Below are 12,592 nucleotides of genomic sequence, written 5' to 3'. Positions count from 1 at the left end.
AAACAAGTGCCAGAGTAACCACGGAAAAATCCTTGGATACAACACTTGGTACAGTAACACAGACTGATGCAGTAAGAACAACATCGTCAACTGATACTGTCACACCTACTGACTTTACCTCAAGTGAGATAACAACTCGTGTCACAACAGAAGAACAAGTTGATACCACACTTGGCACTGGCACACAGACTGATGCAGTTATAACAACATCAGCGACAAATACCCTTACAGCTACATATCCATCTACACTTGATGTCACAAGCACAGACCAAGTCACAACAGTGGAATCAATCCAAACTACAGCTGGTACAACCATTCAAACCGATGAAAAGTTCACCACATCAGTTACAAATACAGTAACACCTACAGAGTTATCTACAAGTGATATCACAACCAAAGTAACGACAGAGGAACCTTTCAAAAGTACAATTGGTACAGTCACACAAACTGACGAAATAATCACTACATCAGCAACAACTGAGAGAGTGACAGCAACAGATATATCTACAAGTCAAACAAGTGCCAGAGTAACCACGGAAAAATCCTTGGATACAACACTTGGAACAGTAACACAGACTGATGCAGTAAGAACAACATCGTCAACTGATATTGTCACACCTAATGACTTTACCTCAGGTGAGATAACAACTCGTGTCACAACAGAAGAACAAGTTGATACCACACTTGGCACCGGCACACAGACTGGTGCAGTTGTAACAACTTCAGCGACAAATACCCTTACAGCTACATATCCATCTACACTTGATGTCACAAGCACAGACCAAGTCACAACAGTGGAATCAATCCAAACTACAGCTGGCACAACCATTCAAACCGATGAAAAGTTCACCACATCAGTTACAAATACAGTAACACCTACAGAGTTATCTACAAGTGATATCGCAACCAAAGTAACGACAGAGGAACCTTTCAAAAGTACAATTGGTACAGTCACACAAACTGACGAAATAATCACTACATCAGCAACAACTGAGAGAGTGACAGCAACAGATATATCTACAAGTCAAACAAGTGCCAGAGTAACCACGGAAAAATCCTTGGATACAACACTTGGAACAGTAACACAGACTGATGCAGTAAGAACAACATCGTCAACTGATATTGTCACACCTAATGACTTTACCTCAGGTGAGATAACAACTCGTGTCACAACAGAAGAACAAGTTGATACCACACTTGGCACTGGCACACAGACTGATGCAGTTGTAACAACATCAGCGACAAATACCCTTACAGCTACATATCCATCTACACTTGATGTCACAAGCACAGACCAAGTCACAACAGTGGAATCAATCCGAACTACAGCTGGCACAATCATTCAAACCGATGAAAAGGTCACCACATCAGTTACAAATACAGTAACACCTACAGAGTTATCTACAAGTGATATCACAACCAAAGTAACGACAGAGGAACCTTTCAAAAGTACAATTGGTACAGTCACAAAAACTGACGAAATAATCACTACATCAGCAACAACTGAGAGAGTGACAGCAACAGATATATCTACAAGTCAAACAAGTGCCAGAGTAACCACGGAAAAATCCTTGGATACAACACTTGGTACAGTAACACAGACTGATGCAGTAAGAACAACATCGTCAACTGATACTGTCACACCTACTGACTTTACCTCAAGTGAGATAACAACTCGTGTCACAACAGAAGAACAAGTTGATACCACACTTGGCACTGGCACACAGACTGATGCAGTTGTAACAACATCAGCGACAAATACCCTTACAGCTACATATCCATCTACACTTGATGTCACAAGCACAGACCAAGTCACAACAGTGGAATCAATCCAAACTACAGCTGGCACAACCATTCAAACCGATGAAAAGGTCACCACATCAGTTACAAATACATTAACACCTACAGAGTTATCTACAAGTGATATCACAACCAAAGTAACGACAGAGGAACCTTTCAAAAGTACAATTGGTACAGTCACACAAACTGACGAAATAATCACTACATCAGCAACAACTGAGAGAGTGACAGCAACAGATATATCTACAAGTCAAACAAGTGCCAGAGTAACCACGGAAAAATCCTTGGATACAACACTTGGAACAGTAACACAGACTGATGCAGTAAGAACAACATCGTCAACTGATATTGTCACACCTAATGACTTTACCTCAGGTGGGATAACAACTCGTGTCACAACAGAAGAACAAGTTGATACCACACTTGGCACTGGCACACAGACTGATGCAGTTGTAACAACATCAGCGACAAATACCCTTACAGCTACATATCCATCTACACTTGATGTCACAAGCACAGACCAAGTCACAACAGTGGAATCAATCCAAACTACAGCTGGCACAACCATTCAAACCGATGAAAAGTTCACCACATCAGTTACAAATACAGTAACACCTACAGAGTTATCTACAAGTGATATCACAACCAAAGTAACGACAGAGGAACCTTTCAAAAGTACAATTGGTACAGTCACACAAACTGACGAAATAATCACTACATCAGCAACAACTGAGAGAGTGACAGCAACAGATATATCTACAAGTCAAACAAGTGCCAGAGTAACCACGGAAAAATCCTTGGATACAACACTTGGTACAGTAACACAGACTGATGCAGTAAGAACAACATCGTCAACTGATACTGTCACACCTACTGACTTTACCTCAGGTGAGATAACAACTCGTGTCACAACAGAAGAACAAGTTGATACCACACTTGGCACTGGCACACAGACTGGTGCAGTTGTAACAACTTCAGCGACAAATACCCTTACAGCTACATATCCATCTACACTTGATGTCACAAGCACAGACCAAGTCACAACAGTGGAATCAATCCAAACTACAGCTGGCACAACCATTCAAACCGATGAAAAGTTCACCACATCAGTTACAAATACAGTAACACCTACAGAGTTATCTACAAGTGATATCGCAACCAAAGTAACGACAGAGGAACCTTTCAAAAGTACAATTGGTACAGTCACACAAACTGACGAAATAATCACTACATCAGCAACAACTGAGAGAGTGACAGCAACAGATATATCTACAAGTCAAACAAGTGCCAGAGTAACCACGGAAAAATCCTTGGATACAACACTTGGAACAGTAACACAGACTGATGCAGTAAGAACAACATCGTCAACTGATATTGTCACACCTAATGACTTTACCTCAGGTGAGATAACAACTCGTGTCACAACAGAAGAACAAGTTGATACCACACTTGGCACTGGCACACAGACTGATGCAGTTGTAACAACATCAGCGACAAATACCCTTACAGCTACATATCCATCTACACTTGATGTCACAAGCACAGACCAAGTCACAACAGTGGAATCAATCCAAACTACAGCTGGCACAATCATTCAAACCGATGAAAAGGTCACCACATCAGTTACAAATACATTAACACCTACAGAGTTATCTACAAGTGATATCACAACCAAAGTAACGACAGAGGAACCTTTCAAAAGTACAATTGGTACAGTCACACAAACTGACGAAATAATCACTACATCAGCAACAACTGAGAGAGTGACAGCAACAGATATATCTACAAGTCAAACAAGTGCCAGAGTAACCACGGAAAAATCCTTGGATACAACACTTGGAACAGTAACACAGACTGATGCAGTAAGAACAACATCGTCAACTGATACTGTCACACCTACTGACTTTACCTCAAGTGAGATAACAACTCGTGTCACAACAGAAGAACAAGTTGATACCACACTTGGCACTGGCACACAGACTGGTGCAGTTGTAACAACTTCAGCGACAAATACCCTTACAGCTACATATCCATCTACACTTGATGTCACAAGCACAGACCAAGTCACAACAGTGGAATCAATCCAAACTACAGCTGGCACAACCATTCAAACCGATGAAAAGTTCACCACATCAGTTACAAATACAGTAACACCTACAGAGTTATCTACAAGTGATATCACAACCAAAGTAACGACAGAGGAACCTTTCAAAAGTACAATTGGTACAGTCACACAAACTGACGAAATAATCACTACATCAGCAACAACTGAGAGAGTGACAGCAACAGATATATCTACAAGTCAAACAAGTGCCAGAGTAACCACGGAAAAATCCTTGGATACAACACTTGGTACAGTAACACAGACTGATGCAGTAAGAACAACATCGTCAACTGATACTGTCACACCTACTGACTTTACCTCAAGTGAGATAACAACTCGTGTCACAACAGAAGAACAAGTTGATACCACACTTGGCACTGGCACACAGACTGATGCAGTTGTAACAACATCAGCGACAAATACCCTTACAGCTACATATCCATCTACACTTGATGTCACAAGCACAGACCAAGTCACAACAGTGGAATCAATCCAAACTACAGCTGGCACAACCATTCAAACCGATGAAAAGGTCACCACATCAGTTACAAATACATTAACACCTACAGAGTTATCTACAAGTGATATCACAACCAAAGTAACGACAGAGGAACCTTTCAAAAGTACAATTGGTACAGTCACACAAACTGACGAAATAATCACTACATCAGCAACAACTGAGAGAGTGACAGCAACAGATATATCTACAAGTCAAACAAGTGCCAGAGTAACCACGGAAAAATCCTTGGATACAACACTTGGAACAGTAACACAGACTGATGCAGTAAGAACAACATCGTCAACTGATACTGTCACACCTACTGACTTTACCTCAGGTGAGATAACAACTCGTGTCACAACAGAAGAACAAGTTGATACCACACTTGGCACTGGCACACAGACTGGTGCAGTTGTAACAACTTCAGCGACAAATACCCTTACAGCTACATATCCATCTACACTTGATGTCACAAGCACAGACCAAGTCATAACAGTGGAATCAATCCAAACTACAGCTGGCACAACCATTCAAACCGATGAAAAGTTCACCACATCAGTTACAAATACAGTAACACCTACAGAGTTATCTACAAGTGATATCACAACCAAAGTAGCGACAGAGGAACCTTTCAAAAGTACAATTGGTACAGTCACACAAACTGACGAAATAATCACTACATCAGCAACAACTGAGAGAGTGACAGCAACAGATATATCTACAAGTCAAACAAGTGCCAGAGTAACCACGGAAAAATCCTTGGATACAACACTTGGTACAGTAACACAGACTGATGCAGTAAGAACAACATCGTCAACTGATACTGTCACACCTACTGACTTTACCTCAAGTGAGATAACAACTCGTGTCACAACAGAAGAACAAGTTGATACCACACTTGGCACTGGCACACAGACTGATGCAGTTGTAACAACATCAGCGACAAATACCCTTACAGCTACATATCCATCTACACTTGATGTCACAAGCACAGACCAAGTCACAACAGTGGAATCAATCCAAACTACAGCTGGCACAACCATTCAAACCGATGAAAAGGTCACCACATCAGTTACAAATACATTAACACCTACAGAGTTATCTACAAGTGATATCACAACCAAAGTAACGACAGAGGAACCTTTCAAAAGTACAATTGGTACAGTCACACAAACTGACGAAATAATCACTACATCAGCAACAACTGAGAGAGTGACAGCAACAGATATATCTACAAGTCAAACAAGTGCCAGAGTAACCACGGAAAAATCCTTGGATACAACACGTGGAACAGTAACACAGACTGATGCAGTAAGAACAACATCGTCAACTGATACTGTCACACCTACTGACTTTACCTCAGGTGAGATAACAACTCGTGTCACAACAGAAGAACAAGTTGATACCACACTTGGCACTGGCACACAGACTGGTGCAGTTGTAACAACATCAGCAACAAATACCCTTACAGCTACATATCCATCTACACTTGATGCCACAAGCACAGACCAAGTCACAACAGTGGAATCAATCCAAACTACAGCTGGCACAACCATTCAAACCGATGAAAAGGTCACCACATCAGTTACAAATAGAGTAACACCTACAGAGTTATCTACAAGTGATATCACAACCAAAGTAACGATAGAGGAACCTTTGAAAAGTACAATTGGTACAGTCACACAAACTGACGAAATAATCACTACATCAGCAACAACTGAGAGAGTGACAGCAACAGATATATCTACAAGTCAAACAAGTGCCAGAGTAACCACGGAAAAATCCTTGGATACAACACTTGGTACAGTAACACAGACTGATGCAGTAAGAACAACATCGTCAACTGATACTGTCACACCTACTGACTTTACCTCAGGTGAGATAACAACTCGTGTCACAACAGAAGAACAAGTTGATACCACACTTGGCACTGGTACACAGACTGATGCAGTTGTAACAACATCAGCGACAAATACCCTTACAGCTACATATCCAACTACACTTGATGTCACAAGCACAGACCAAGTCACAACAATGGAATCAATCCTAACTACAGCTGGCACAACCATTCAAACCGATGAAAAGGTCACCACATCAGTTACAAATACAGTAACACCTACAGAGTTATCTACAAGTGATATCACAACCAAAGTAACGACAGAGGAACCTTTCAAAAGTACAATTGGTACAGTCACACAAACTGACGAAATAATCACTACATCAGCAACAACTGAGAGAGTGACAGCAACAGATATATCTACAAGTCAAACAAGTGCCAGAGTAACCACGGAAAAATCCTTGGATACAACACTTGGTACAGTAACACAGACTGATGCAGTAAGAACAACATCGTCAACTGATACTGTCACACCTACTGACTTTACCTCAAGTGAGATAACAACTCGTGTCACAACAGAAGAACAGGTTGATACCACACTTGGCACCGGCACACAGACTGATGCAGTTGTAACAACATCAGCGACAAATACCCTTACAGCTACATATCCATCTACACTTGATGCCACAAGCACAGACCAAGTCACAACAGTGGAATCAATCCAAACTACAGCTGGCACAACCATTCAAACCGATGAAAAGGTCACCACATCAGTTACAAATAGAGTAACACCTACAGAGTTATCTACAAGTGATATCACAACCAAAGTAACGACAGAGGAACCTTTGAAAAGTACAATTGGTACAGTCACACAAACTGACGAAATAATCACTACATCAGCAACAACTGAGAGAGTGACAGCAACAGATATATCTACAAGTCAAACAAGTGCCAGAGTGACCACGGAAATATCCTTGGATACAACACTTGGTACAGTAACTCAGACTGATGCAGTAAGAACAACATCGTCAACTGATACTGTCACACCTACTGACTTTACCTCAAGTGAGATAACAACTCGTGTCACAACAGAAGAACAAGTTGATACCACACTTGGCACCAGCACACAGACTGTTGCAGTTGTAACAACATCAGCGACAAATACCCTTACAGCTACATATCCATCTACACTTGATGTCACAAGCACAGACCAAGTCACAACAGTGGAATCAATCCAAACTACAGCTGGCACAATCATTCAAACCGATGGAAAGGTCACCACATCAGTTACAAATACAGTAACACCTACAGAGTTATCTACAAGTGATATCACAACTAAAGTAACGACAGAGGAACCTTTCAGAAGTACAATTGGTACAGTCACACAAACTGACGAAATAATCACTACATCAGCAACAACTGAGAGAGTGACAGCAACAGATATATCTACAAGTCAAACAAGTGCCAGAGTAACCACGGAAAAATCCTTGGATACAACACTTGGTACAGTAACACAGACTGATGCAGTAAGAACAACATCGTCAACTGATACTGTCACACCTACTGACTTTACCTCAGGTGAGATAACAACTCGTGTCACAACAGAAGAACAAGTTGATACCACACTTGGCACTGGCACACAGACTGATGCAGTTGTAACAACATCAGCGACAAATGCCCTTACAGCTACATATCCATCTACACTTGATGTCACAAGCACAGACCAAGTCACAACAGTGGAATCAATCCAAACTACAGCTGGCACAATCATTCAAACCGATGAAAAGGTCACCACATCAGTTACAAATACAGTAACACCTACAGAGTTATCTACAAGTGATATCACAACTAAAGTAACGACAGAGGAACCTTTCAGAAGTACAATTGGTACAGTCACACAAACTGACGAAATAATCACTACATCAGCAACAACTGAGAGAGTGACAGCAACAGATATATCTACAAGTCAAACAAGTGCCAGAGTAACCACGGAAAAATCCTTGGATACAACACTTGGTACAGTAACACAGACTGATGCAGTAAGAACAACATCGTCAACTGATACTGTCACACCTACTGACTTTACCTCAGGTGAGATAACAACTCGTGTCACAATAGAAGAACAAGTTGATACCACACTTGGCACTGGCACACAGACTGATGCAGTTGTAACAACATCAGCGACAAATACCCTTACAGCTACATATCCATCTACACTTGATGCCACAAGCACAGACCAAGTCACAACAGTGGAATCAATCCAAACTACAGCTGGCACAACCATTCAAACCGATGAAAAGGTCACCACATCAGTTACAAATAGAGTAACACCTACAGAGTTATCTACAAGTGATATCACAACCAAAGTAACGACAGAGGAACCTTTGAAAAGTACAATTGGTACAGTCACACAAACTGACGAAATAATCACTACATCAGCAACAACTGAGAGAGTGACAGCAACAGATATATCTACAAGTCAAACAAGTGCCAGAGTGACCACGGAAATATCCTTGGATACAACACTTGGTACAGTAACTCAGACTGATGCAGTAAGAACAACATCGTCAACTGATACTGTCACACCTACTGACTTTACCTCAAGTGAGATAACAACTCGTGTCACAACAGAAGAACAGGTTGATACCACACTTGGCACCGGCACACAGACTGATGCAGTTGTAACAACATCAGCGACAAATACCCTTACAGCTACATATCCATCTACACTTGATGTCACAAGCACAGACCAAGTCACAGCAGTGGAATCAATCAAAACTACAGCTGGCACAACCATTCAAACCGATGGAAAGGTCACCACATCAGTTACAAATACAGTAACACCTACAGAGTTATCTACAAGTGATATCACAACTAAAGTAACGACAGAGGAACCTTTCAGAAGTACAATTGGTACAGTCACACAAACTGACGAAATAATCACTACATCAGCAACAACTGAGAGAGTGACAGAAACAGATATATCTACAAGTCAAACAAGTGCCAGAGTAACCACGGAAAAATCCTTGGATACAACACTTGGTACAGTAACTCAGACTGATGCAGTAAGAACAACATCGTCAACTGATACTGTCACACCTACTGACTTTACCTCAAGTGAGATAACAACTCGTGTCACAACAGAAGAACAAGTTGATACCACACTTGGCACCAACGCACAGACTGATGCAGTTGAAACAACATCAGCGACAAATACCCTTACAGCTACATATCCATCTACACTTGATGTCACAAGAACAGACCAAGTCACAACAGTGGAATCAATCCAAACTACAGCTGGCACAACCATTCAAACCGATGAAAAGGTCACCACATCAGTTACAAATACAGTAACACCTACATTATTATCTACAAGTGATATCACAACCAAAGTAACGACAGAGGAACCTTTCAAAAGCACAGTTGGTACAGTCACACAAATTGACGAAATAATCACTACATCAGCAACAACTGAGAGAGTGACAACAACAGATATATCTACAAGTCAAACAAGTACGGAAGTAACTTCTGAGTTGATCACAAGGGATAGAACAACGTTTCTTGGAATAATAACACAGACAAGTGAAATAACAATTGCTTCTGAATTAACAGATGTAATGACATCTATGGATATTTCTACAAGCGGTTTAACGGACAAAGTTACAACTGAGGTGCCTTTCATACCAACAACAACAATGCAAATGACGACGGCAAAATGCAAATTAGGTAAGCTTTTTTACTTTTGTTTATTTTGCAGTATATAGAGTCCGATTTTATTCAGATATTTTACGAAATTTGAGACTTTCCAAAGGTCTATTGCTCGTCTACTTGTTACGTCGATGTGGGTCTCCTGGAAAACAATAACATTAATTTGGCCGTTCTTTTCATGATGAAGGAGGATTTCTAAAGGGTTATCGTTTACTATGTTTTGTGTAGATAACTGTACAGAAGCGTGTGGAAATGGTGGTGACTGTGTAAACTGTGGAAATGGCCCTGTTTGCGTTTGTCCCGATAATTTCCAAGGCGAAACATGTTACGAGGGTAGGTGCTTCATCAATCTTTATGATTTCAATGCGTAATTTATTTATTATGGAATGATGAAAAACAAGAAATGTAGAGAATTGTGCACTTTGGCAGAGCAATAATAAATGATCTCTTAGTGCGTGTCGCCGAGATTTTCTAATATTTACCAGCAATATTAGAGCTATGTAAACTACCAATTTGAATCAGACGATGCCATGGTCAAAGTGTGTTTTCTCGAACAAAACTGTAATATTAGGAAAAATAATGACTAATGTATATAATGCTCATTGATATTTTGCTGGAAGCATAGTCAACTTATTACCTCTTTGCCACAGACCTATAACGGAACAATACTTAACAATTCTTGAGAAGCTTTAGAGGAATACAATTAGTATTGCCTGTGTCCAGAATTAAATCCTTGACATGACAACATTTATGTCCTAGCAGGTCCTTATTTAAACACCTGGACTGACTGGGACACAGTGGATATTCCAATCTGGCCAAGTCATTAATGAATGACAGCGGCGATAATGTAAACCGTATCAAACCATACAAATACAATTTTTGTTGTATGTAGTATATAACGTGGACCATAGGAAATTATTAATAAACAAAATAGCAATCTCGACGTTAATCTTTACTCAACTTTCTAGATGAGGCCTCCACTCGTAGGAAACACACAATCTACAATTGAGATAGGAAACAACTAAAGCTACTTATTTACTCATTCAATTTTGTATACTTGTGTATACGACTTTTTTGTTGTATACTCTAGTAAGCACTAAGTCTAGTTTCCTATACGTCGTGTGTAACGATCACTATGATCATCTCCAGGGAGATAGTGGAGAGGATAGTGATCGCAGAGAGCTGTCACAGGTATAGAATCTAGACTAAACAACAACAACACCAACAACACTAAGCAGCAACGTACCAGCCCCACAAACATGCACCCGTCCAACTGCAAAATACTTAATTACAGCTGTAGATCAGATTCGAGAATCACCTAATTGCGCCCTTCCCATATTTCTTTTCATTAACAAACGTAAATCGTGGCTAGGGCACTGTATTTATTGTATAACAGGTCTTCACTTCTCCGCCTTGTTTAATTATAGACGTAGACGAATGTAATTCCACTTACCATGGATGTACCCACATATGTGAGAACACCTACGGCGGTTATACATGTTCCTGTAGAGACAATTTCCTCCTCAATGGAGATGGGAAAACGTGTATCGGTTTGTAAAACTCCTTAAATGTCACTTTAGTTAATTTCTGTCCTATCCAGCCACATCCTTCTCTCAAAAAAGATATAGGAAAGTTGTTGTAGCAGGAGTGGGTGATGGCGACAAATGGACGATGGCCTCATTACATAAACCATGTTTAGCTAGCAAACGTCATCTAGAGATGAACTTGGAAACTACTCTAACGTAAATGTATCAGCAATACTTGGCACTGAACCCAAGCTTCCATGGGAGTCTGAGGTTATTGAACCAATGAATTTGATTATTTTTGTTTACCGTGTTAAAATCTAGTACACCACCAGTCCTTAAATTCCCTTTGGTAACTGTTTCCTGTTCTCTCTTTACACACAGCCAAGGTTCCATGCACCAAGCAATGTTTCAAGGGTACTTGTTACGTCAACGATGGTCAACAAGCCTGCTATTGTGACGACGGATTCGAGCTGCATCCTATTCGAGATACTTTATGCGTTGGTAAGTGTATCGACTGCAAGATCTGCGAATCATTTCGATTACAAATATGCATCAGAATGTGTATTAAAGTTTGAGTCGGTATCCAATATTCTGTCGATAAAACTATATATAGATGGCTGGCTGGCTGGCTGGATAGATAGATAGATAGATGGATAGATAGATAGATAGATAGATAGATAGATAGATAGATAGATAGATAGACGGACGGACGGACGGACGGACGGACGGACGGACGGACGGACAGACAGACAGACAGACAGACAGACAGACAGACAGACAGACAGACAGACAGACAGACAGACAGACAGACAGACAGACAGACAGACAGACAGACAGACAGACAGACAGACAGACAGACAGACAGACAGACAGACAGACAGACACATCTATCCATCTGTCCGTGTGCCTATATGCAACTATAATTCGTTTGTATTAATTTATTATTATTACTCACCAGATATCAATGAATGCACAGAGAGTAGTACCTGTGACCAGCTTTGTCAGAATTTACCAGGTAGCTATCAGTGTCAATGCAACCCGGGCTATGTATTGAACAGTACGAACCAAGCAACATGTATAGGTAAGTAGCAGAACGGCCAGTGTCCTACAAAAGCGCG

The 12,592-nt window shown here is 40.6% G+C and overlaps 1 protein-coding gene across 1 annotated transcript in view; it reads left to right on the top strand.

Moving 5' to 3' along the window:
• LOC144447778 (uncharacterized) overlaps positions 1–12,592 on the top strand; it is a 77,948-nt gene that overhangs the window by 36,526 nt on the left and 28,830 nt on the right. Inside the window, exons 2-3 of the mRNA XM_078137860.1 lie at positions 11,856–11,975; positions 12,433–12,555. Coding sequence (XP_077993986.1) covers positions 11,856–11,975; positions 12,433–12,555 — 243 coding nt within the window. The remainder of the gene's footprint in view (positions 1–11,855; positions 11,976–12,432; positions 12,556–12,592) is intronic.

The sequence above is a fragment of the Glandiceps talaboti genome, chromosome 16, assembly GCF_964340395.1.
Source record: "Glandiceps talaboti chromosome 16, keGlaTala1.1, whole genome shotgun sequence".
NCBI lineage: Eukaryota > Metazoa > Hemichordata > Enteropneusta > Spengelidae > Glandiceps > Glandiceps talaboti.
This window is presented reverse-complemented; position numbering and strand designations above follow the sequence as displayed.